This window comes from Nematostella vectensis, chromosome 2 (genome assembly GCF_932526225.1).
Source record: "Nematostella vectensis chromosome 2, jaNemVect1.1, whole genome shotgun sequence".
NCBI lineage: Eukaryota > Metazoa > Cnidaria > Anthozoa > Actiniaria > Edwardsiidae > Nematostella > Nematostella vectensis.
In genome coordinates this window covers 3,534,400-3,561,726 of record NC_064035.1, presented here as the reverse complement: position 1 = coordinate 3,561,726, position 27,327 = coordinate 3,534,400, and the positions used below count along the sequence as shown (strand labels likewise).

Sequence of the window (27,327 nt, the reverse complement as noted above, 5' to 3'; positions counted from 1 at the left end):
TACTCTTTGAAATAGCAATACAACATGCCAAATAAGCTTTTGGGACGTTATTTTTGAGTAAGCACCCTTGTTCCAATTTTTTAAAATGTAAACCCATATCATTTTACTAAACTTATCAATGTTACCTCTTAACCAAAGTAGTATTGAAACATACCTTCTGACTCTCCCTTTTAGTCAAGTAAAAAAAATCAAGTAAATAAAGTTCTTTTAATGACAAAAGTCCCAAAAACTTGCTTCTGGTCTTTATTTGTAAATCTACTTGATTTCGATGAGGCGAATAGCTGAAAAAGACACATTCAAACTACTGATGTAAACACATGTGGTCAGCCTGTGTTATTCCGCGTGAGCCATTAAAACAGTCAGAGGGCTCTGATTCTGCGCATGCGCCTTACATGGCTCTCCGCCATTTTTTTCTTACCCGGTGCCAATTTCGAATTTGTGTTCGTTCTGTATTTACCACTCCTTTTCTAAAAATGCCGCCGAAAAAAAAGGAGGAAGAAAAACCCCCGCCATTAATGGGTAGATTTGGCACGTCACTGAAATGTGGTATTGTTGGGATTCCTAACGTTGGGTAAGAGACGAGTAACATGAAGTACATGTGTAAAAAAAACATGACTCACGTGGAATATCTGTAATCTAATAGAAAATCAACGTTCTTTAATGTGCTGACCAAGAGCGCCGCTAGTGCGGAGAACTTTCCATTCTGCACCATAGGTATGTAAACATAAAAATATTTAGAGACGGAATACTTCAAATTCCATTCTATGATAGTGAAGTTTATCTGGTAAGGGAAGGACCAGTAGAAAAGTGATGTGTCTGTGTGTGTTGGTGGGGGGGGGGGGGGGGGTGAAAAGCAAAAAGAAAGAAATCGCACAAGTAAAAAAATCTAGAAAAAATGTGTACAGGCTGATCCTTACTCCCACAAAGCATTGTGCAGCGAGAGCAAAAAATATGCAAACCTGAGGCTTCTAAAAAAAATTAAGTAGACAAAAAATCACCCACCTGTCTCATTTTTGGTCCACCCTAATAGGGGGTTAGTATAAGTTCACTTATTAACGGGGCTTTGATAATAATTTCAAGGGTGACTAGTTAGCATTTTGAGTTTGATTGTGTTCAAATTCAAACAAAATCTAATAGTTCCTGGCCCTACCGATCGATTATTCCAATAATCAATAATAATCAATAGTAATTGATAAAATCAATATCAATCAATCGATTAATATCGGAAATCAATAGAAATCGATAACGTGAAACTGTGTGAGTATGGATTATTATAATTATTATCGAAAAATATTGAAATTATCAATTATTATTGATTATATTGATAAATATCGATTTTCTGTCCATTCTTTCGAAATGATCAGCCTTAACAGACATGATCAATTGTTTGACTGTGTTTCCTTAAATAAAATCAGTTAGACAAGGTGAGATAAACAAAGCAAGTCTTTATATCGCTTTAAAAGGGCTCAATTTTACCACTTGCAAACAACATTCACAATATACAAGAAACAACAACATTTATTTACTAAAGGTTCTTTATTAACCCATATAATTCTTGATAAGAGATTTCTGGACACTAATCAGCCATTATATTAGCTGATTGGAAAGCATAAGAACAACCCTACGAGGTATAAGGACGAAGTACTTATAATGCGATATAAAGCCATGTTCATACTTCGCGCTTCTGCCATACCAAATCGATTGTTGTGTCTGCAACAATCCCTAGGTCCCAGAGTCTCGTGCTTTGTTTGTTTACTATGCGTTTGTTTACTAGCCAGTAAAGGGCGCATAGTAAACGATCAAAGCTCAAGAGTCTGGTATCCAGGATAGCAGTGAACAAACATATGCTTAGAAGCTAGACGTGAATGCAGATTCAATTTTCCAGTGTTCAGTTTTAAATATAAGAAATCAATAAAACCCGATATTAATCGAAAATAATCAATATGATTGAGTACTCTTGGGCTGTGAGTATCGATTTTTATCGATCGGTAGGGCCGGGAATAAGTGGATTTGGCTGTACTCGGTAATCAAACAAAATTGAACTTTAAGGTTGGGAATTTGATTCTGTTGTTTTTGAACACAAATAATAATAAACTCAAATAAAAAATGATCATGATTAAAGTGGTAATGATGAGTAAAATGAATTAAAATTCTTCATGTAATATATATTTATTGAAAATAGCATGCATGCCCTTGACCAATAGAAATAAACAGCTGGATACCTAATTTTTGTTTATTTTATTTTCAGATCCCAATGAAAATAAGTATTATTTCATCTTTACTATTATATCATGAGCTAAGTATGGACCCTCTAGGGGACTAGTATTGGTAATTGATTTTGATATATCAGCTGATTTACAGATGTTGCCTTCCTTGGTTTTTATTGTTTTGTTTTCCAAGATTACATATAAATCCAATGTATGTATATTATTTTGTACTAACATCTGATGAATTGTGTCATAAGGCCTTGTCACAAGTATAGATTTTAACCAGAACTTAGCATAAATGCTCCTCCAGTTCTGAATTAGCTCCTTCTCTAAGGCACAAAATACTGAAAAAGCTCCTCCCATCAAAATAGGTGCCTTTCCCAAAAAAACACATTAAGGATGAATGAATACAAGGCTTCTAGTAATCACATTTAATTCCTTTTTGAATGATCAACAAAAAAAGCTTACTGTTTATTGATGCCATAACAGTTATTTATAGAGTTGAAGGATTTCAAAATAAACACCCCAATTCCTGCCCCCTTGCCACTGAAATTAATAATAATTTAGTAAGTAGAATAACAGCATTTCCTTATGTCTTTTTTACGTCGAGTCCCTGTACCAGATGAAAGATGGGACTTCCTATGTAAATATCATCAGCCTGCCAGGTATTATTGACAGAGAAATTACTACACTCCATCTGCAAAATGGTGCTAATTTGAAGTGAACATAGGAGGTCTGGAATTCTCAAAAACCATTTAAAAAAGGGAAAAAAGAAAAATATTTTTAAAAGGGGAAAACAAAATAATGGAATGTTGAAACACATTATGACCAATACATTCTAGAAACAAACCAAAATAATACCTGAAAACCTTATGACATGAGTCAAAGCCCAATTTCCCCTTGTTTTCCTATTGTTCATGATAGCATAAGGCCCAATTTTCCCTTGTTCTATTGTTGATGGTAACACAATGCCCAGTTTTCTGGTAGTTCTTTTATTGTTGAGGGTTTTTCAGAGACAGGATGTGCATCATTCTAAGATCTTCACTGTGAGGCTTTCCTCTTACTTTTTGCCGTTGTTTACCAACAGCAAGGTTCCAGCCTTTTTAAATGTGGTTGACATCGCTGGACTGGTGAAAGGTGCTTCTGAAGGGCAGGTAGCTGATAACATAGATCTGTAGCATTTTGATGGTTTGTTTATTTCTAAAAATATATCCCCCGATGAGTGGGCAACCATGAAATATGCTTGTAGGGATGAAGCAGTAGTTTGTATGCTTTTTCTATATACCAAGATAAAAATATATTTACATAAACACTGTTTCATCTATTTACTCTTTCCCTGACTCATGTATTATTCTTGTGAAATTATTTGTTGACAAACCAGAGATTGACTTGTAAGATATTCTGTAGTGTACAGTAAGAATTGTGTATTTATTGTCTTGAGGAATTGTGTTTATAGGATTGCTAACATATTGGCTTGTTGCTTTCAGGGGCTTGGGAATGCATTTTTATCCCATATCTGGGCATGTGATGCCATATTCCATTTAGTCCGTAAGTTTGTGTTGTATTTAACAGGATGTCTTAGATACAGCAGACTTTAAAGCAACATCTTCTCATTTATTCTTATTATCCACATTGAAAATTTGTAACAGTATTCACCCCTGTATAATACTGCACAATTCAGTCACAAATCTCCAAATTCTGGGTGTGTTTTTTTGGTGTGACAGAACAGAGTAGCTGATGAACAAGAATGAGATTCGATAAAAGAGTTTCCTATGGCCATAAACTGAAAAAAACCTGAAATGTGCTGTTAATGTCTAAAAAATTTCTTCCCTTTTGTCAATAAAATGAATTGCGATTCAGAAAATTTGTCTAACTTAATGTCTAATTTTTAGGCAGATCAAGTCCTTATTTTGACACTTGCTTTTTTGCTATTCCTGATATGTTTCCAAAACGTTTTTTTTTTTAAAGTGTGTATTATCTGTAGGTAAATATGGTATTAGAACTAGGGATTTATTCAGGTGCAGCTATGTGCAAATGTTATTTTTGTTGTTTCTGCTAGGTGCATTTGAGGGGGAAGATGTCACTCATGTTGAGGGAGATGTAAATCCTGTCAGAGATCTGGAAATTATTTCTGAAGAACTTAGAAAAAAGGTGAAACCACAGCGTAATGTTCTCCCCTGCCTTTTTCTTATACAATAGATTCCAACTTGTGTGTAACTGCTATTGTCTTTTTATTTTGAATATTGGAATATCTTATCATTTTAGACAATTATCCATAGATAGTTAATATTTTAGGAACAGAAACATTGTTATATATTGAAGAATTAATTACATTTCCCAGTGATTCTAGTGGATTAAGTTTGTTACTGAAATTTACTTATACAGATTACACAGAGTGTAAAACAATCAAAGGATTGTGCCTATAAACAAGCTAAGCTCCACCAGACACACCCACCATTCAAGACCAATTACTAAATATGAATCTATTAACCCAAAACAAACTAAATACTGCAGTATGAAAAAAATACTAACTCTATTGTGCCATAATATAACAGCATTTCAATAAAAGAATGTTTGCAAGTTTTTAAAATGTCCTGGAACAAGAATTTTAAAACCTATTGATGTAAATTGCTCTATTCTGTTGGAATTGACATTTGTGTTGTATTGGATTGGATTGTAGGATGAAGAGTTCTTGACAGACCGCGTGGTAAGTATTGATCAAAGTTATCAAGGGCAGAACTTACTTTAAATATCTTCTGAATTGTTGTTAATTTTGCTTTGTTGAAATTTGCAGTTAAGCCATTTTTTATGTATATTGATTATTTTATCAAAATGCAGAATGGAATGGAAAAGACTGTTGTAAGAGGTGGAGATAAGAAAAGAATGGGAGAGCTGGTAAGTAGCCAAGTCATGTTAGCTTATCTAGATCATTTATATTTTTTACTCTTTGAGATTGTTGTATAACTGTTTGTACATTCAGAAATTTCTTTACATCTCTTATCCACTCTAAACTTGTTCATCTTTCACCAAGAATTTAACAGCATTTAAGTAATGCCAGATCCTGATGCTGTTCCAAAGCTGATAACATATTTGTTCCAAACAAAAAATGCATTAGGACTTATGAATCAGGCCTTAGCTAGCCATATTGATTAAGGTAATTATCCTTTTGCCTATTTTGTTATTCCTAGCATTTATGGTTGTCTTGCAGGAAATAATGAAGAAGCTTCTTCATTGGGTTGCTGAGGAGAAGAAGGATCTTCGCTTTGGAACCTGGAATGCAAATGAGGTATGTAATATCTTACACATGTGTGTATGCCATGTTCTTGTCTGTCTTAAAACATGCCAGACAACTCTTTCATTCTTTTTTTAACTTCTAATCAGCAATATTGATTTTTAACAAGAGTCATGTTTTACACTACCATGGCGTAACAGGGCTTTCATTAACTCTCAGATTCAGCAGTGGAGATGGATAAGTAGGGGGTGGAAGATTTTGTTATCTTTTTAGTTCAAATAAAACTCAAGTCGATTTTTTTTTTTAAAGTAGCTGGCGCTGCCGGGACTAGTGAAACCCCTGTGAAGCATGTTTTGTAGCCCTTCTAAAGATAAGTTAAAAAACACTAACAACTAAGTTATCTGGTGGTTTTTAAAACATGAAGGCCACTGGTAGACCAAAATGTGACTTTCTTTAAAAATAAATATTGCATTAAATACCAGGACCAATTGGCTTGTACACCCCTTTCAATATTGTTAGATAGGTTCTTAGAAGTTTATGTGCGGAATTCAATGACTTTTAGTCTTAATTGAGTCCAAATTTTGTGTCCTGACTTTACTGCTGTCATACTTTTCACCTCTAGGTCTGGATGAAGTATTTCTATATTCTTATTTACCTTTTTATGAGGCCTTCAAAGTTGACCTTTCAAAACCAACCACATCATGCACATTGTTTCATAGAACAAATTCATATGAACCTTTTGAGAAACATTTCTGCTTCTGGTCCTTTCTCCAGGTTGAAGTTCTAAATAAACACCTTCTTCTTACCTCCAAGCCCTGCATATATCTTGTGAACTTATCAGAAAGGGACTATATACGCAAAAAGAACAAATGGTATGCTTGTAAAAGAATATTTCTTTTCATGTAGAAGTAAATAAAGCTGCTTGATTAATAATAAATCCCTGAGTTTCATGTATCATATTGACATTTTTTAGAGGCAAAAGCCATCAAAACTCGGGGTACACATTTTCTTTTATTAACCTGCCATTTTTTCCACCTATAATAGAGCCCAGAGTTTAATTTTACTTGGATTTGATCCTTATGTTCAGGCATTTTTATACAGATAACTTGAAGTAATAACCCAGACAACTCAAAGTCCTTACTATGTCAAGCTTATTTTTTTTTCCATTTGATCAGGTTGTACCCTGACTTTCTTCTCTTTTGTTTTAATTTGTTTTTGATTCTTGGGTGGGTTCCCTTACACAATACATGGATAACAGCACTTTTGATTTATAAAACTATGAGCATCTTGCAATAATATTATGTTATTCAACCCTGTTAACTCAAACCCCTGCATTTTATACAACAAGTAGGGAAACGCATCACTGACTGCAACATAAGGATTCTAGCTCTGAAATGATTCCTCTAACACGTACTAAAAGTCCTAAAACATACCAAATTCTACCAACAAGTCATTTATCTTTTAATTATATTATTATACATGAGTGTTTTGCTTTTTGTCTCCACTAAGGGTTCAGGTTAGCAGGGTTTGACTATTACAACCCATGTTCTATCTTATTTGTGCCCAGGCTGGTCAAGATTAAGGAGTGGGTTGACAGCCGCGACAAAGGAGCTGCCATTATCCCATTCAGTGGTGAACTGGAGGCTAAGGTACGATGCAAATTGAAGTATATGCTCTATTAATTGATAGCTAGTTGTTTTGTGCATTCAGAGAAGACTGCTAACATAGAACAGGGAAACACAAGAAAATTGAGATCTCTCAATCAAAATCTCAAATCAAATTGTCAAATTGTCTGTTGATTTTAGAAATATATATAAGTAAAACTTTTACTGTAATAATACAGTAGTTTAGGATATTGTTGAGAATCACAATGAGTTTGAGGCAAGTTTGATTAGTGACAAGCTATATGTTCTTCCAGATGGTGGCAATGCGTTTTGTTTTTGGAGGTGACTTGGCACAATGTCATGTGGATGTCAAAGTATTCGTTTTTATTGTCTATGTTGTTCTAATTGTTCTACAGTTATCCTAACAAGTCATACCCCTACCAACACAACCAAATGTTGCTGTTTTTGTTATAGTTAGTAGATCTGGGTGAAGAGGAGGCAGAGAAATACTGCAAAGAACATAATACTTCTAGGTAAGTTCAATTGTAAATTGTTATGTAATAAATTGTTTGCCAAGCTAAGGATCCACCTTAAACTTTTCCTGTTAGGAAAACATTCAGAACATTAGAGCAAAGAACTTTGACTTTCCAATATCCTTTTTGGTTTTGTAAAACTACAGATCATAAGATAAAAATGATTATTATGGAATTTCCAAATAATTACCAATGAAAGTCAGAGCTGGGTACTGTATACTTCTGTACTGCAACCTGGAGTAATGCCTCTTCAATGCAAGTATCAACTGTTTTTCTGTGTACCAGCACGTTTGTGAGGTACTTGGCATACCGTACAGGACACATCATGAATCATTACTGTGTATCGAGGGAAAAACAATGTCCAACTCCCTCTTATTTCCGTTGTAGTGCACTGAGTAAAATAATCACCTTGGGTTTCAAGGCGCTACAGCTTCAATACTTTTTCACATGTGGCCCGGATGAGGTCAAAGCTTGGACTATAGTGGTGAGTTGTACTATAGTGGTGAGTTGTACTATAGTGGTGAGTTGTACTATAGTGGTGAGTTGTACTATAGTGGTGAGTTGTACCATAGTGGTGAGTTGTACCATAGTGGTGAGTTGTACCATAGTGGTGAGTTGTACCATAGTGGTGAGTTGTACCATAGTGGTGAGTTGTACCATAGTGGTGAGTTGTACCATAGTGGTGAGTTGTACCATAGTGGTGTGTTGTACTATAGTGGTGAGTTGTACCATAGTGGTGAGTTGTACCATAGTGGTGAGTTGTACCATAGTGGTGTGTTGTACCATAGTGGTGAGTTGTACCATAGTGGTGAGTTGTACCATAGTGGTGAGTTGTACTATAGTGGTGAGTTGTATGTTGTACTATAGTGGTGAGTTGTACTATAGTGGTGAGTTGTACTATAGTGGTGAGTTGTACCATAGTGGTGAGTTGTACCATAGTGGTGAGTTGTACCATAGTGGTGAGTTGTACCATAGTGGTGAGTTGTACCATAGTGGTGAGTTGTACCATAGTGGTGAGTTGTACCATAGTGGTGAGTTGTACCATAGTGGTGAGTTGTACCATAGTGGTGAGTTGTACTATAGTGGTGAGTTGTACTATAGTGGTGAGTTGTACTATAGTGGTGAGTTGTACCATAGTGGTGAGTTGTACCATAGTGGTGAGTTGTACCATAGTGGTGAGTTGAACCATAGTGGTGTGTTGTACCATAGTGGTGAGTTGTACCATAGTGGTGAGTTGTACCATAGTGGTGAGTTGTACCATAGTGGTGAGTTGTACTATAGTGGTGAGTTGTACCATAGTGGTGAGTTGTACCATAGTGGTGAGTTGTACCATAGTGGTGAGTTGTACCATAGTGGTGAGTTGTACCATAGTGGTGAGTTGTACTATAGTGGTGAGTTGTACTATAGTGGTGAGTTGTACTATAGTGGTGAGTTGTACCATAGTGGTGAGTTTTACCATAGTGGTGAGTTTTACCATAGTGGTGAGTTGTACCATAGTGGTGAGTTGAGTTGTACTATAGTGGTGAGTTGTACTATAGTGGTGAGTTGTACCATAGTGGTGAGTTGTACCATAGTGGTGAGTTGTACCATAGTGGTGAGTTGTACCATAGTGGTGAGTTGTACCATAGTGGTGAGTTGTACTATAGTGGTGAGTTGTACTATAGTGGTGAGTTGTACCATAGTGGTGAGTTGTACCATAGTGGTGAGTTGTACCATAGTGGTGAGTTGTACCATAGTGATGAGTTGTACTATAGTGGTGACTGATGAGTTGTACCATAGTGGTGAGTTGTACCATAGTGGTGAGTTGTACCATAGTGGTGAGTTGTACCATAGTGGTGAGTTGTACCATAGTGGTGAGTTGTACCATAGTGGTGAGTTGTACCATAGTGGTGAGTTGTACCATAGTGGTGAGTTGTACCATAGTGGTGAGTTGTACCATAGTGGTTGGTTGTACCATAGTGGTGAGTTGTACTATAGTGGTGAGTTGTACTATAGTGGTGAGTTGTACTATAGTGGTGAGTTGTACTATAGTGGTGAGTTGTACTATAGTGGTGAGTTGTACTATAGTGGTGAGTTGTACTATAGTGGTGAGTTGTACCATAGTGGTGAGTTGTACCATAGTGGTGAGTTGTGCTATAGTGGTGAGTTGTACCATAGTGGTGAGTTGTACTATAGTGGTGAGTTGTACTATAATGGTGGGTTGTATAGTTGTGAATGCAAATAGTTTATGATTGAAGCTTAACAAATTATTATTATATATATTTCCCTCAGAAAGGAACCAAGGCCCCGGGTGCTGCTGGGAAGATTCATACGGACTTTGAGAAAGGCTTCATTATGGCGGAGGTCATGAAGTATGATGACTTTAAAGAGTGTGGCAGTGAAGCCGCATGCAAGGTATGCTTCACTGAGATATCAATTATGACATGCAGGTTTGAAGTCATGTATGGACAAGATGATTGACATGTTATTCAAACCTGGTGATACAAATACTGATGTTGGAAAAACTGATAGATAAATCAAACGAATGTGTCCATTGACCAATATCCATCCCACCCACACAAACAGGCTCACCCTTGCTCTAAACCTGCTGCAATTCGTTCTGTAATCATGCCTTTTCCTATGCTGCTTTACCCCCTTCCACACACACACACACACTGGATCTAGCTTTTACCTTTGCTCTACTCCGAATGTTCTTCTATCCCTAGTCTGCTGGCAAGTATCGCCAAGAAGGGAAGAACTACGTGGTACAAGACGGCGATATCATTTTCTTCAAATTCAACGCTGGAGCTGGTCTAAGTGACAAGAAGAAAAAGACGTAGGACAACAGATTTTATATGCTATGATAAATAATGCCAACAAGGCTAACAACTCAAGACAGGGCTTTTCACGGTTCACACTGATCGAATCTTTCTTAAAACAAATGCTCGGACAAATCTCTTCGGATAACAAAGGGAATAGTAGTAGTTCATGAGATAGAAGACACTAAATACAACAGCGAGAATGCTGCAGCTAGAGCTTTGCAGTGATCTTTTCCAACTTTAGTAACATTTTTGTCAATAACTGCTTTAACACAGATCAACCAAACAAACTATAGACAGTTAAATTTTCTTCAAACAGTCAGCTACCAAATACTCTTCTAGATACGAGGTAGGCATACTACTTAGAATTCCTATTTAGATAAGGAGGCGTCTGGACGCTTAAATACAGTACGATCACTACACAGATTGATTCCCAATCTTTATTTGTTTTCTTTGTTACTCTTTTCTTCTCATCTATCTGAACGTTCTAACGACTACGAATAAATATGATTTTGTTGTTATATACCTCTTATTTAACCCTATGTGCTATAGACTCTATCCATGGCATTGTTGTTATATCCATCTTATATACCCCTATGTGCTAGAGACTCCATCCATGGCGTTTTGTTATATCCATCTTATATACCCCTATGTGCTAGAGACTCCATCCATGGCGTTGTTGTTATATCCCTCTTATATACCCCTATTTGCTAGAGACTCTATCCATGGCGTTTTGTTATATCCCTCTTATATACCCCTATGTGCTAGAGACTCCATCCATGGCGTTTTGTTATATCCCTCTTATATACCCCTATGTGCTAGAGACTCCATCCATGGCGTTTTGTTATATTACTCTTATATACCCCTATTTGCTAGAGACTCCATCCATGGCGTTGTTGTTATATTACTCTTATATACCCCTATTTGCTAGAGACTCCATCCATGGCGTTGTTGTTATATCACTCTTATATACCCCTATGTGCTAGAGACTCCATCCATGGCGTTTTGTTATATCCCTCTTATATACCCCTATTTGCTAGAAACTCTATCCATGGCGTTTTGTTATATCCCTCTTTTATACCCCTATGTGCTAGAGACTCCATCCATGGCGTTTTGTTATATCCCTCTTATATACCACTATAAGCTAGAGACTCCATCCATGACGTTTTTGTCATATCCTCTTATATACCCCTATTTGCTAGAGACTCCATCCATGGCGTTGTTGTTATATCCATCTTATATACCCCTAATAGCTAGAGACTCCATCCATGGCGTTTTGTTATATCCCTCTTATATAACCCTATGTGCTAGAGACTCCATCCATGGCGTTGTTGTTATATCCCTCTTATATACCCCTATAAGCTAGAGACTCCATCCATGACGTTTTTGTCATATCCTCTTATATACCCCTATTTGCTAGAGACTCCATCCATGGCGTTGTTGTTATATCCCTCTTATATACCCCTATGTGCTAGAGACTCCATCCATGGCGTTTTGTTATATTACTCTTATATACCCTATGTGCTAGAGACTCCATCCATGGCGTTGTTGTTATATCCCTCTTATATACCCCTTATAGCTAGAGACTCCATCCATGGCGTTGTTGTTATATCCATCTTATATACCCCTAATAGCTAGAGACTCCATCCATGGCGTTTTCTTATATCCCTCTTATATAACCCTATGTGCTAGAGACTCCATCCATGGCGTTGTTGTTATATCCCTCTTATATACCCCTATAAGCTAGAGACTCCATCCATGACGTTTTTGTCATATCCTCTTATATACCCCTATTTGCTAGAGACTCCATCCATGGCGTTGTTGTTATATCACTCTTATATAACCCTATTTGCTAGAGACTCCATCCATGGCGTTGTTGTTATATCACTCTTATATAACCCTATTTGCTAGAGACTCCATCCATGGCGTTTTGTTATATCCCTCTTATATACCCCTATAAGCTAGAGACTCCATCCATGGCGTTTTGTTATATCCCTCTTATATAACCCTATGTGCTAGAGACTCCATCCATGGCGTTTTTGTTATATCCCTCTTATATAACCCTATTTGCTAGAGACTCCATCCATGGCGTTTTGTTATATCCCTCTTATATACCCCTATTTGCTAGAGACTCCATCCATGTCGTTTTGTTATATCCATCTTATATAACCCTATGTGCTAGAGACTCCATCCATGGCGTTGTTGTTATATCCCTCTTATATACCCCTATAAGCTAGAGACTCCATCCATGGCGTTTTGTTATATCCCTCTTATTTAACCCTATGTGCTAGAGACTCCATCCATGGCGTTGTTGTTATATCCCTCTTATATACCCCTATAAGCTAGAGACTCCATCCATGGCGTTTTGTTATATCCCTCTTATTTAACCCTATGTGCTAGAGACTCCATCCATGGCGTTTTGTTATATCCCTCTTATATACCCCTATTTGCTAGAGACTCCATCCATGGCGTTTTGTTATATCCCTCTTATATACCCCTATGTGCTAGAGACTCCATCCATGGCGTTGTTGTTATATCACTCTTATATACCCCTAATAGCTAGAGACTCCATCCACGGCGTTTTTGTTATATCCCTCTTATATACCCCTATAAGCTAGGGACTCCATCCATGGCGTTTTGTTATATCCCTCTTATATACCCCTAATAGCTAGAGACTCCATCCATGGCGTTTTGTTATATCCCTCTTATATAACCCTATTTGCTAGAGACTCCATCAATGGCGTTGTTGTTATATCACTCTTATATACCCCTATTTGCTAGAGACTCCATCCATGGCGTTTTGTTTTATCCCTCTTATATAACCCTATTTGCTAGAGACTCCATCCATGGCGTTTTGTTATATCCCTCTTATATACCCCTATAAGCTAGAGACTCCATGGCGTTTTGTTATATCCCTCTTATATAACCCTATGTGCTAGAGACTCCATCCATGGCGTTGTTGTTATATCTACCCCAGAGGGTTTTATCCCTCTGACATTCTGGAAGCAAATTTGATATTCCCACCCCACCCCACCCTCACGATATGATTTTGCCTAGTTGTGATGAAACAATTGATTACCTTACTTGGCCTCTTCCTTGTACCCCTTTTTGACCATAAGACGACTTACCATGAATTATTTCTCTTTTTATTCAAAATATTTGTGTTTATTACATTTGTTACATTAAGAGTTAGAATTGCATTAAGCGGCGAATTTTATATTAGCGGTAGTATTACATTAAGCGTCGATACACCCACCCAACGAAAGTTTTCCCATGTTTCAACGTGATGGTACACGAGATGGATGTAGACTAGGTACCATTTTCTTCGCGAGGTCTGTTAGGAACGCCTGTAGCTTTTGCACTTCACGGTCAACGCTACCAGCAGTCAAGGTTTCATCCATATTTAAAGATAAACATGCCAAAACAGTGGTCGAATGGATGTTGGGGCTTAATTGAATGTTTGACTTTAATGAGCGGCGCAGTGAGCCGCAATGGTGTATCGTCGAATCATCAAAGGGATGCGCGGGTTTCACTGGCGCCGACCCCCACCCCTAAGGGCACGTCTCGGATAAGCCAAAACAACACGTTATAGAACGAAACTCGTTCTTGTAAAGTGATTCCCGCGCGTACGCATTACGGCTTCTAGAACTTTGCTTACCAGGTTTGCTATACCATCGGAAGTCGGTCGCGCTACTTGGCAGATCCCTGTCCGTGTAGGCAGCTTTTAGAGGCTTACTTGGACGTGTGTAACGGGTACCATAAGACAATCCAATCAGCCCGGGGTGCCTGCGCTACTATGGCCTTAAGACATAATAAGTTATTGGTAATAATCATCCGTGTTTGCTCAACCCTTAGCGGAGTACTTGGCAATACACTTTCAGTTGTCTTTTCACCGTCGCTAGACTTTGTTTTTGATCGGTTTCTGTGGATTAAAGTGCTTCAGCGATAGGTTGGTAATTGGGATCACTGTCGGCCTTGCATTTTCCTATCTTTTATTTCTTGTGAAGAGATTATTCCTTGCTTTTTATTTAGATTAAGCTGTCCTTTTTATCCCGGTAAACGGTGTAAATGGGGGGTTTGGAGCTTTTTGTCATCAAACCCGGCGCTGCCTTGTTTATCTTTGCTAGCCCCATGTCCATTTAGCACAAAGCCGAAATGCCTTTGAAAATGCCGGTTATTGTTTGTTTATCATTCTATCTCCACACGTTCATGTTGGTTTTATGGCTTTTTCATAACCTGTTTGCTCCAAATGATGTTCGACGGCTCCGGGTATTAGGAAGAAAGCCTTGATTTTAAAAGCATGCTTTGATTTTTTTTTCTAATACGATTGCTTGCTTACTTGTAGCGTTTATTTAGCTATCTCTGAGCGCGATATATGGATTTAATCGTTAGCCCTCTGTAAAGCAGGCTGCTTACATCTTTGTTGCCCCGTTAGGATGATAAGACTCAAATCCAATTCGCATAACCTCTGTGCCGCGTGCTCTCTTATTCTCATGTATTTATTCCCATTGAAAATGACTCCATTCTTGTGTGAATCATTAAAATGCTGTCAAGAATTTTCCGTGAGCTAGTGTTTTCATTTTCGCTTCGGGGCATGGTATTCTACAAGTTATCGAGGGAGCTGATCAATTCTATTTCTTATCAACAACGCGAGAAAAAAAAATACTAAAAGAGCACCTTTATCAACTTGGAGTTTCATCTCTAATACCATACAACTAATCATCTTAAATTCATTTCTTTTTTAGTCGACTGATATTTTTTTTTTATAAAAATGACTTAGTAAATGTAGTAACGCAAAAAGATGTCTTCAGACTTGTGTGGCTAGCTTTCTTTGCCTGTTACATGATAAAGCCTGTTATGTACGGTTAAGGACAAAGGAGCCTGGCGTATACTAGGCAGGCTGGTTTGCCAGCTCCGCCCTCGCCGTGCTTTGCTGACCGTAATATCTGTGATTGAATTACGGCTTCATTAAACACAAGGCAACCTGTACTAGCTTTCATTCCCGTCGGCAGACCGCCCTGTGTGAGCGAACTTAGCAAAGTACGAAGATACTCATGTCACCGGAATCTCAAGCGGAGAAGACGAACCGTGTGTTGAGACAGGATATGTTCAAGCTTAGTTAACGCTGGTAAGAATACAATTAAAACTTGATTAGAATCCGACTGTGGATTTAGCTAGCGACTCGCTTCCCGCAGAGATGGAAGTAGTTGTGTTTGAATGGGAACCTTGTATTGCTTGGACTGCGGGACAAGAAGTTATCCAAGGGCTTCGAAAGTGCAATTCTTTGTTTCTGAAGAGAGTTCTTTTCGTCAAGTAGACGATGGTTGATAAGTCAAACACAATACCAGGCTTGGTATCATCTCACTTTGTCATTGACTTTGTGTACCCTTATCTTCAACACTACTAGCTTTCTACAGCCAATCTACACGAGTTAATCTCCACAAAGCTTAGAACTACTCTAAACACAACACTCTCATGAATATTATGCGTTTGGAAGGGTTTGTCGCTTTTTATCATGAAGTCATCAAGACAAAATTCCTTATAATGTTATATTTCAATCAAAACAGTTGATTCCGAAGAATGGAATGACTTTATTCACTTCTACAAACTTTAAAAATTAAGAGCAGTAGAAAACAAGGTAACTTTTCGGGGAAACTTCGGCAATATATTTGATAAGAAGTAGGTTTCTTAGAGAAAGCGGTAATAACAAATATATGATTTCAGACTCTACCTCTGGGTGGGATCGAGAATGTCAAACATATACCTTTAACTAGGACCTATCGTAAAAGAGTCATTTTTACATCCTCTTGTGGCAGATTCTTACGTTTGTAAGTTTGTACATTGTTCATGCTTTGTTCCGTTAAACCCTTTTCTTTTCTCTTACTAACCAGATTTTTCTGCCGGTCTTATCACAAAGAATGTGTAGCAATAAACGCAGTCACCAGAAGAGGGAAAATTGATAAACCGTTTCTCGAAAAGAGAATAACACTTTCCATGTGTTGTCTTCTATATGGAGATCTTTAATCTAAAGAACAATTGCAAGACATGTTTTAGTCATCTACAAAATAGATATCCAAGCCATTATCGCTATATTACCATATCACTCCCTCTAAATTATAACAAGAAAATTAAACCCTTTATTTGACGAAATAGAACAATACGATAATGATAATGACATGCTGTCTTAGAGATAGGACACGTTACAAGATTACTTCAAAAAGAGATTCAAGATCGGCCACATTGTTTTATGCACCAAGAGTTTGCGCATCGAGACTTTTTCTTGTTTAGGTTTATTTGTTTTCAAAACGAAGTCCTTATAATGACTATCATGCTATATTGTTTCAATAATAAAAGGGAGAAATATCCTGAACCGCTTCTTCCCTCTTATAAAAGCGAATGATCCTGGGTGGGTATCACTGTATTCATTCACTTTTGCTTATTTAAAAAAATGAAAACTTCTTCAACGCGACTCTAACGTTACTGTCTATTGGACTTTCTTTTCTAGAGATTGATGCACTTAAAAGCCACCACATGAAGGCAAACAATTTCCGTAAGTACTATTTGCCCAACGTTTCCTAATTTTATCTTGTTGGTAGAGTTAGGCGAAGACTACTTTAGTCTTATTTAATCGCAGTTTAATTTTCTTGATTGCCGAGAGCTAGACAAATGAGGTGCGGCCGTGAGGTGCGTATTATCCCACGCAACTATTCATTACTCCAACCCGTGCGTTTTCCGGCGGCCTTATCTCCCTTGCAACACGCGCAGGATATGAGCTGTGATACAAACTAAACTGTTGCTCGAGATTAATTTCAATATTTTGTAAACCTCAGCATCAGCTAATCAGGTCATCCGTGGCACCCGTGGTTTGTTGTGCGGCCAGAAATTATCAAATGGAATATTCCACCGCGCAGAGCTGCGCACATATCAGCCAGCCCCGCCTTGTAGTCCTCCAAGCCATCCTGACCTAAGGACCAGCTGCTCTCTCCCAGACGCCGTTTTAGAATTCCCGACCGGGGTGATTTGACTAAACGAGCAAAGAACGTGGATTGCTTTCGCCGTATGCCCAGCAGGAGACTGGTTCGTATGCGCCCCCACGCCTGCGTCCAATTAGAGTTGTGAGCAAATCTGCAGTGCGCATCCCCTAACGTCCGACAGATGGAAAACCCCCAGTTGCTCCAGTTGATATAGCGAAGAGGCGTATAATTGGTCGACTGATACCTAGATAGTAGCAGTTGCTGTCTGGGTCGTGAACTGGCAACATGGACGACTGGTTAGTCCGCTTGCAATCTCTACCTAAGGTTAGTAGTCCTTTGTGTTTTTTTTTTTATTATTAATATAGAGATATTTTAGCACCCTGCGCAGCAATGGGTCTAGCGTAAAACACAGGATTCATTGAAGAATGAATGGAACTTCGATTTTTTCCCCCTTTTTATAAATTGACATTTTTTCACTTAGCTCTATATGACATTTTCGCGTTTATTTTTCTAGCTGTACAAGCAATCTTATATTATAATGTTTTCCTTTTCAAAATCATAACATTTGTAACGCGAAGCGTTTATTTTGGATAGATGCTCCTTTTTCGTAAAAATAACCGACTCGTGTCACATCAAGTACGAAGAATATGCAAAAATGTTGAGTGGTAACGCGGCTAAATTTCTACGGGGGAAAAGAAATTACTCCAAAATGGTCTTAGTCAACGTTCTCTTGAAAATCGTGAAGGTTTCGTGGGCAGGTCGTCGTCTTTTTTTTACCAAGATTTGCCGCGTTGTAAATATTACCCTGGCACCGCGGTGTTGTCATAATCAACCTGTTGTCCAACAAACTAGAACAGTGTGTTTAAGCCAGATACAAAGCAAGGGTCCTTTTAGAGTGATTGCATGATTACTGCGAAAGCGGCTTGTCGGCTGGACCGGTCAATAGACTCAATTGAAAAGAACCATTGGCAAAATGTAAACCCCATTATGTCGGCAATACTATGATCAGTAAGAGCAAACTAATCCAGAGGGACCCTAGCGGCTTAGCTCCTAATTAACGTACAAGCCCGTATATATGATTGTTCTATCGGCCTAGTTAGGCTCTTGACTTAAAGAATTAACGTCTTTTATACGAACCATCCCCGACACAGAGGGTAACTTTACCGAAACATACACAAATGCACTGGCCAACTCGCTACTATTAAGAGCAAAGTTTTAATATTATTTTTACTAAGAAAAAAGTTTGCAGGTTATCGGTGTAAATGCCGTGTATTGTTATCCAGGGCTTCGCCTCCCCGCTTTTCCCTATTAGAAGAGGGCCGTGTGGCCATTACCACGGCTCGGCCTAATTGCCTTTGTCGTGTACCGACCGAAGCCCGAGAGTCTTGTAATTGGGAAGAGCCATAGAAACAGTGCAATTAGGTTTGCGGCCTGTAGGCTTTTTGTTTAAATGCAAGCGGCTGGCACGGCAGCTCAAAGGTACCGAAGTGAAGAAGGCTAAACCACAGTTTCATGTTTCTGAATCGACCCTTATAGAAACTGGAACATTTCACGCAAATGTTAGCTATAGTAAGCTCACAGAAGGCGTCTGGCCTCTCTCGAGCTCGCGTGATGCGTACTTGGTGAAATAACATCCTGCACATAGCTTGTTTACTTGAGTAAAGATCGCCTCAGTGGGCATAAGAATCTCTCTAGCGATTGTACGGCAGATAAGTGTTTGCAGAGTAAAACAAAGCGAGATTACCCATAAAGATATTGAAGATCGACCCTAGAACTGCCCCTTTGCGGAGTTATTTTTCTGGCAATGCCCTCCCGCCTGGGGCAATGGCATCCGTTGAATCTTTTTGCCACACATTCGCATCATCGTAGTAAAAAGATACACAATGATTTAGGAAAAGTCTCTTTTTCTTCCACAGAGTCGTTGGCTATTGTGAGCTATAGAACTATATAATCAGACATGACGTAACGTCAAACAGGTCAAATCGAAAGGCGTTCCCAGGGAACCCCTCCTTATCAACCAGAAACTTTAAAAAGCCAGGTTTGGGCTTTGCCTCCAAAACTTTTCAAATATCTCGTTTGTAAATTGCAGTGCATCCATGTCATGTGTGACAAAAAGAGCAAAGCACGTTGTAGATCGAGTGTTTGGCAGATCACTGGCGCAAGTTTACTAACACAATTAGAAGTTCAGTGGTTTTGGGTTGCAACTAAAGTCTACGACAAATGGTGGTTTCATAAACCCCAAACAAGAATGGCCGCAAGACGGCTCAAAGGTTTATTATTATTCTCGTGTGCACACAAACATTGTTGATTTAGAGGTTCATTTTGTTCGATACACCCCACCTGAGCTCTATTCAGTCCAAGGTTACTTTGTTTATTTCTTTGAAAAACATCATACTTTTTATTATACTTTTCTTACGAGTTTAAATTCATTGTCCAAATCATTGCGTTTTCTTTTTTTCTTTTTGCGTGTGCATATATATGTTCATATAAATAATGTTTTTGCGTAGGTGGTTCTTGGGTGATTTCTTATCAGGAGAAAAACTTTGTTGAAAAGCGCCGACTTTTTCCCGCAGACACTTCGTCTATCGGCCGGCAAAAAGCGTCCTTACGGAAGATCACGAGTAGCCGACGGATGGGCGAAATAATACACAAAGTACATAATTATAAGCTAAGTGAAGAATATTTGAGTTCTTTACGGGGCTTTTGGTGTTTTGTGGCTCGCGAGACCCGCTAGCGTCAAGATCTGTTATTTCCATATTTTTCTTGCCGTACAGGTGAGAAGAAGGCTCAATTACGTTTATCTTAAGTAAAATTGGCTCAAATTGGATGCAACGCCGGAGTTCAAACGGTACCGACTCAATTAAGCACACGGACGCAAGGACTGACTTGATTTTTTAATAGCGTATAGATCTCCTCTCAATGCAACATATTTGGAGATCGCGCTTAAAAGCTTTTAGCGGCACAGCTTTTTGTATTCATGGAGTCTGATAAGTTTGCAGCTAAAATTACACTACTGGAGAAAAAAAACATTTCCTTTGTAGCAAATAAACACAAGACTTATTCTTCTCGCTGCATTTTTAAGAGTGCATAGATATTATCAAAAAGTTGACATTAATTAGAAACGAAACAAAAATGGCGTTTGAATTTTAGGGGAGTTTATTAATCGGCGTGACGGAGACTATTTGGAATTATATAATTTGTCTAAGATTATTAGTGTTGCTTTGTGTACTGAATAAGCCGAAATGTCTCGAAACAGTGAATTAAAATAGAAAAGCGTCACATCCACTTTAATTTTTGTGCTCTGAATTTTCACGCTGCCACCATCAGTTTGTTTGCTCTTTCTCCGTTTTTTTCTTGTCGGGAGGTCGCGTATATCAATAGAGATTCCAGGTATATGATACATGGAGATCGGGGCCGCGAACCAGCTTACAATAACCAACACAATGCTTTGATGACATAGCGTTAACTGTTGTAGGCGGCGAACTAGGGATTATACTCCAGTCTCGAATCTCTGATGATTACCTATTTGTACCGAAGAGCCTTTTTGGGATGGATTAACTTATCAGTGGAAACTGGAACGTTCGGATATATCAACAAAGACGGTGCCTCGAGGTCTTTCAAGGAGGTCGGCTCGCCTTTTCATCTTGTTTGCTAAAAAGCATCACAAAAAAATGTGTTGTTAGGAAAAGGCTCATCGTGTCTTCGCTTGCAATGAACACTAAATTACTGTGACTGGTTGGGAATACCTTCTTTGTTTTGAAAATATTTGAGGGACACTATTGAGAAAACATAGGAAACAGAATTAGCAACGATAACCGTGCGAAAAGAAATTCAATTTAAGTTCTCGTGTGAGCAAACGTAGACACTGCATTGTTTGCTTTTACGGTCCATTTCTATTGTGGCGGTTTGCAGATATATTGTCTGCGTTTATCAAAAATATCAAACGATTGGCTTTCTTTTAAATTAAGTCCATTCATTCCAGAGTTTACGTGTTTTTCGGATGGATTAGCTTTATGCAGTTAACAAGGTTTACAAAGACAAGCGAAGAGCTTATATTGACGACAATTCAGTCATTGTTGGTGCTTGAAAGCGCGATAATGGCGTGAGTGATCATTTGGAATTCAGAGTAAATAGATATGCGGACCTCGCAACCTTCTCTATTCAGATCAGATCTCCACGTTTCTGCCATCCCTGTCATTTCTCAGTCAAACTTCCGCAAATTGGTCTCTCCGCTCAACGCAAAAAGCTCTACGCCCTTCAGTTTACCCATCAAATTTTCTCTTGATCACGGCGCGCGTGAACTAATTGTTCTATTTAGATTCATAATAATGGGCGAAGGATATACTCTTTCACTTAAAAATAAATTTGATGAATTCAGCTCCGAGAAACAAAGTAAATAATTGATAGAGCCCCCATCGTGCGAGGCACCATACAGTCGTCAGCCTACATTCATTCAATGCAGTCATTCCAAATAGCACCACGATCCTTTGTTTGGCGCGCGGCCCCGCGGCCAAACATCAATAAAAATCACAGTTGGAATCAGTTTTAGAAATTTCCTCCTCACTCTTAGATCTTAGTGAAACATTGTTGGGCTATTACGGTGTTGATGGTTAGACGAGGATGTAATAAGCACTGTTTGCTGGGAATGAACTCGTCACAAGCGACTCTCCGTTGGATTATTTGTCACCATTTCAGCGATAAATGAGATCACATCTTTTCTGGAAAGTGAGTTGAGATGCATTAAAGCTTATCATTTAGTAAAATCATCCACGTTTTACGGAACAGGCTCTGGTTTATGCATCGCCCGTGGCTATTGTTTAGCCAAGAATAGCTAAAGAGCTGAGTGCAAGTATCTGCTCGGTCTGCACTTGACTGATATTAGTCTCTGGGTGCGAAAGCCGCCGCCATTTCCACACGAGCATAACGTCTTTTTGGGCTACTGGCAAACCAGCCCTCACAGCAATAAAATGCATAGCGGAAAAATAGTCACCTAAGCTTGATGAAAAAATGTTGTCACCTCTAGCAAGCACACTAAAAGTGCGAATAACTCGTTAATTGTTAGCCAAGGAAATTGGTCGAAATTGATCTGCGAATGTCAAAGGATGCCGACGATTTGAGCCAGAATTAGCCATGATAATTACCTATAAACAAGTCACCGCGGTTTAGTGTTGGCTAAAGGCTGTCTTGATTACGACATGTTTTTCCAGGGCAGCAAATTGCTGCGAAAATTCGTCGCTTTTTAGTATCAAGCCCTTGTGCTCAAAGGCTAATCGGATTTAGCTTGATTGGCGTAAATATTATGGTAGGTGGTGCTCGAGGCGGCGACTGGAGGCGGGAATGTAATTAGCACGTTGTGACCCAGCGCCCTAGAGTTTAGGTTAGAACCCGCGCTTACACCAAAAAGCCAACATTTCACTTGAATTTAAGCACCATTGTTGTGTGAGCTTCTTGTGATTGTCGTTCAAGTGATGTTTAAGTTCCCGGAAAACCAAAACGTGAGGTATGGTGTTTGGTCAGGGATTTGTGGCGAAATAAACACACTCGCCGGCGGTAGAGGGAACATGATAATGCAAGCGGCGGTAGGATAAAAGGTTACTCAGTTAACACCTCGAGCGTTTTCATCGTCAAAAAAGCCACATCAAGACCCCGTGCATTGCGTTCTTAATTGTTTATAGCTTGTTATGGATACAATAGGCTGTTTGCGTCCTTCAAAAGTGTATTGGGACTGCTTTCTTATTGAAATACAGGCGGTCTCTTTGCCGACAGAATGACAGTACTCGTGAAGATGATGACAATAACGTAGCGCGATAGCGGAGAACACACAACAACACAACACATGATTTTCTTTCAAGCACTGTCATGCCGTCTGTTTATAGAAGCCCGACCAATCAACAGAGCTCTTTAGCGGCGGTCGCCTTTGATCATCTAAATCCAATCATAAAATGTCTCGTCTTTTGATTCTGTTCATTACTTCGCCGCCCTCGCTCCCCTCCTCTGTCATCTCTGATAATAGCGGCGTATTTGCGATAACAACACTTCCCTGAGAAGGCTATAAGCAGTTGACTCCGCCTCTTGCTGCTCATTGGACGGCGGCATCGTTTGACTAATTACATTTGGTCTGTTTTCTCCGCCACCGGCACCTCGCTCCAGCTGAAAGCTTAGTGCGGACGAGCACAGGTTTCGGTTAGTCAGACATTGTTCTCAACCGAGACACATCGCACTCGAACCTCTCGGCGAACAAAACACCAAATTCTCTACTCGAAATGACAGCGGCTACGTTAGCTAAGCCTGAAATATTTCAGTTTCCTCATGTAAGTAATAATTTTGAGCGTGTGTGTATTATTTTAAGCGTGGTTTGTTATTTATTTTACACACGGCGTTGTACGAATCATACCAATTGACCTGAGAAGTTATCATCGTTACGGACGTGACATTTACCCTTGGATTATTTTATTCTTTTTCAGGGATACGGTAAACCTTCTCCATTGGCGCTCTTAGCGGCAACCTGCAGCCGTATAGGACAGCCAGGCTCTGTTCTACCGGAGCTCTCCGAATATCACGGTAAATTGTACACCTCAATGCTCCACGACCAAGTCAGCGTTCAACACGCGATGAGCCTACAGAGTCAATTTGCTACCTATCAGGAGCGAAACATGCCTCTAACTCCACCGGCAGAGTCCCCACACTATGCAGCGCCTTACCCGGAGTTCTGTTTCTCCACGGCACCCAAGTCTCACATGCCCCCAAGCCTACCCTTCACTCACGGCTCCTCCATGCGCGCACCCAACTCTTCTTGTTTATCCCTGCATCGTCACCCCTGCACGATGTCGGTCGCTAGGCCCACCTACTCGCAATGCACAGAGAGCTGCAAGGCAGAATGCAACCCCGATATGGCGCCACAACACTGGTGGAGTGTGGAACCGAATAAAGTACCTCGCGTACCTAGCTCTCCTCCGCATGGCACCTACAGCACACTGCACGGTCTACCCTCTCCACCCGGTGCGGGAGGATACCACAGTGCCTTCTCGTCCCCCTACGCGACTACACAAGTGACGGGAACACGGCGGTGCAGACGGTGCCGATGCCCGAACTGCCAGCTCGCTGCCACAACAGGCAATACTAGCAAGAGAAAGCAGCATGTCTGCCATATCCCCGGCTGCGGGAAGGTTTACGGCAAGACCTCGCATTTGAAGGCGCATTTACGGTGGCACACAGGGGAACGACCATTCGTGTGCAATTGGCTGTTCTGCGGGAAGAGTTTCACGCGATCGGATGAGCTACAGCGGCATCTTCGCACTCATACTGGAGAGAAACGATTCCAGTGTGACGAGTGTGGAAAAAGATTTATGCGCAGTGATCATCTTAGGAAACACCAAAAGACTCACCAGAATGTTGCGGTGAAACAGGACAAAACTACGTCGAACATCCACGACAAAGATGGGGGTTATGGGATGACTGTGAAAGTCATCGAGGATGAAAATGTAGATGAACTAAACAGTGTTATAGCACTGACCCCTAAGAACGATGATCCCGACATGTCCACGGAGAGTTTTATTAACGTGGAACAATAGTGCGGGACCTGCTGGACATCTAATAAACTCTAAATCAATCCCTGGCGGGACAATGCAGTCACTAATTCTACCAAACAGTAGAGTTAGCGAGTTAATTTCTTATCCAAATTACCGCGAATGTCGCCCAAATTGCGAAATATTTGTCAGACCGTGAAAATATATACGCTTTTAGAAAGCGAAGTAAATATGCTATCTGGTCTGGAACGTGTGCGGCGCACACGCTAAACATGGCACTGTATAAACCTTACAATAACAGTTGAGCTGTAAATAACCTATTTCATGCAAGGACAAATATTGTGTATATACTGGAATTGTTAAGAGGTATAATAAAAACATTTTACACATATTCCGTGAGTCGGCTTTCAATTTACAGCCCACAAACGTGAGAGCTTCGTGGTCGGAACCCTTTGAAGTCTAGCGCGCGTTTTATCGTCGCAAATGACCGAATATTCAAGAAGCACCATTAGATTTTTTAATATCATTTAAAAATGATTCTGATGGCTATTTATCCCGTAATCTAAGTTCGGGAAAAAGGAGCTTCGCTATCGATACTGATTGTATTTAGTTGCTTAGGAGGGTGACCTATTTGTAAGAAAGCTCCTTAAAAGACGGTGTCTTTGAACGTAATGTTTACCTAAATGTGGTGATATTACCAATTAAACAAAGACTGCTAATCATAGCTAGTTTTTATCGAATAAATGCGTCACAGTCTCGTGTCGAAGATCGAGAACTGCCAATAGCTTGTTTGGTATATTTGCTCGTCGAGTTATCTGCCTGAATAGGGCGCTTCCATTTTTCAGATATTTCTTAAAGCAATATTTGCTTTATCGTTATTCACAAACAAAGTTTAATTTACACTGTTGTTTTTCAACTATATTTTTTTATTCAAGAGAACACTCGTTCATCAAATTTGTGGGTTTAACAGTTCCGCCCTTCTCACCCGCCTGCGAAAAAGGTATCTAGGTTGGGCGGGCGTTTTGCTTCTTTGCAAATTTCTCTTTTGAGCCATGTTGGCTAAAAAATGCCACTAACGAGCTTATAAAATTTTAATATCGTGACCTGGTGCTTGTCACTTGTTGCACTCCTATTATTTGAAACCAACAACTTTGCTAATTTTGCTGTACATGATATGTTATAAGACCAACAAATATTTTCTTATTTGTCAGCGTTTACTTTGAACAGAGCTTTGAAAGCTAGATCATGGTTGTAGAAAAAGGAACCATAAAACCATACAATAGGGGCAATGTTTATGGGTTTTCCGTGGTCCATGGTGAGAAGGAGACCTACATGACTCTTAGCGGTTCACTTGTTCTGAACATTGGAAACGTCACAGAAATTGACGTGTTATAAAGCGCAGATGTAAAATTTTGTGATTTTTTTGGTGAATACCTTTTTTTTTAATTTGTTATTGCTAAACACAATATACAGTACTTATCAAGATTAGGTTGTTCAGAGTCAACTTTCCGAAATTTGTCAACATCCAATATGTGATTTTATAGAATTTTTTTGCTTCACGAGCAACGATACTGCGATTTCTAAAAAAAATAGACTTTTCGATTTAAGTTACTTTTCAAATAGCTTCAGGAATCAATGACAAAAAAACCCCACTTAATTTCTATTATAACGCAGAGAGAGTAAAAAACCCAGACAGTGAAGGTGTTTTACCGTGTATCGCTCCTTTTGATGTTTTATCATTATCTTTTTCCCGACTTTGCGAAATTGCAGTAGGGCCCCTAATGGAGAGATCTCCGGATAAAATAGTGATTTCTTCTGGCGGGTTCAGGAACCGCAAGCCTTAATTTTCGGCTGGAAGGTTCCCTTAGGGAGGGGGGGGGGGCACTGCGATAAACACTCTAATCGTCCCCGAGGGAAGACTTTGGATGGGATTCCTGTGGTACGAGCATCATTTCGAGTTTGATGTAAAGGGAGGGGCCTTAGAAGTTCCACAGTTTAGTGTAGATACCGTTTAACCTAAGTTATTTTCTGTATCATGGTATATTGCTCTTGTTTCTTACATGTGCGTCACTGGGGTAGAGGAAAAAGCTGTAATAGAAAGCGGACCCCTATTTTGCAAAAATCCCTCTGATTGTACAAAACTACCGTACAGAGAAATTATATAATCTTGTTCCAAATCATAAATAAAGAATGCAGAAAGGAGCTCGTCCGCCCCTTCGTGTATTTCCTCAGTGCACTGCTGCACACACATCTAGCTGTTTGTCGAGTTTTTTATGAATATTTGGGATTGTAGTCTCCGGTGTTTGTGAAACCAGCTTTAATTCACAGGCGGCGTTTTTGAGATGAACATTCTATTTGGATTGTTACGCTTGGCTTTGGCAGGTAATATGTGGACTTGATAGAAGATGAACGGCCCTCTCGAGGTTGATTTGATGATTGGAGCGGTGTATTTT

The 27,327-nt window shown here is 39.3% G+C and overlaps 2 protein-coding genes and 1 long non-coding RNA gene across 5 annotated transcripts; 2 read left to right on the top strand and 1 right to left on the bottom strand.

Annotated features, from left to right (window-relative positions):
• Positions 1–377: 377 nt before the first annotated feature.
• On the top strand, positions 378–10,895 carry LOC5514789 (obg-like ATPase 1). Its single transcript, XM_032384449.2, has 16 exons — positions 378–571; positions 644–714; positions 2,249–2,260; positions 2,812–2,872; positions 3,295–3,361; positions 3,695–3,755; positions 4,267–4,358; positions 4,888–4,914; positions 5,046–5,102; positions 5,416–5,493; positions 6,214–6,311; positions 7,007–7,088; positions 7,518–7,576; positions 7,964–8,060; positions 9,848–9,970; positions 10,282–10,895. Exons 1-16 carry the CDS (start codon positions 393–395, stop codon positions 10,393–10,395), a joined length of 1,278 nt encoding a protein of 425 aa, XP_032240340.1. The 5' UTR covers positions 378–392; the 3' UTR covers positions 10,396–10,895.
• Positions 10,896–15,239: 4,344 nt separating this feature from the next.
• Positions 15,240–25,265, top strand: LOC116619556 (transcription factor Sp5). Of its 3 annotated transcripts, none has more exons than XM_048721276.1 (4): positions 15,240–15,502; positions 16,882–16,924; positions 17,205–17,672; positions 23,813–25,265. In XM_048721276.1, the coding sequence occupies exons 3-4, from the start codon at positions 17,634–17,636 to the stop codon at positions 24,917–24,919; spliced, it is 1,146 nt and encodes a 381-aa protein (XP_048577233.1). In that variant the 5' UTR covers positions 15,240–15,502; positions 16,882–16,924; positions 17,205–17,633; the 3' UTR covers positions 24,920–25,265. The 3 variants fall into 3 exon arrangements, with proteins under 3 accessions (XP_048577233.1, XP_048577234.1, XP_032240341.2); XM_048721277.1 differs by lacking the exon at positions 15,240–15,502 and adding an exon at positions 16,764–16,780 and having other exon boundaries at positions 16,880–16,924; XM_032384450.2 differs by lacking the exons at positions 15,240–15,502; positions 16,882–16,924; positions 17,205–17,672 and adding an exon at positions 23,517–23,659.
• LOC116619557 lies at positions 17,825–22,617 on the bottom strand. The gene is made up of 2 exons (XR_004296742.2): positions 22,490–22,617; positions 17,825–20,999 (listed from the first exon to the last, which is right to left on the bottom strand). It is a non-coding gene; the product is annotated as an uncharacterized LOC116619557 (long non-coding RNA).
• Positions 25,266–27,327: the final 2,062 nt, after the last annotated feature.

Coding starts and splice junctions, on each gene's coding strand:
- LOC5514789 (XM_032384449.2), top strand. CDS start 393: ATGGCTCTCCGCCATTTTTTTCTTACCCGGTGCCAATTTCGAATTTGT. Junction 3,362..3,694: donor AAGGTGCTTCTGAAGGGCAG/GTAGCTGATAAC, acceptor TGTTGCTTTCAG/GGGCTTGGGAATGCATTTTT. Junction 4,359..4,887: donor CTGAAGAACTTAGAAAAAAG/GTGAAACCACAG, acceptor ATTGGATTGTAG/GATGAAGAGTTCTTGACAGA.
- LOC116619556 (XM_032384450.2), top strand. CDS start 23,612: ATGACAGCGGCTACGTTAGCTAAGCCTGAAATATTTCAGTTTCCTCAT. Junction 23,660..23,812: donor AAATATTTCAGTTTCCTCAT/GTAAGTAATAAT, acceptor ATTCTTTTTCAG/GGATACGGTAAACCTTCTCC.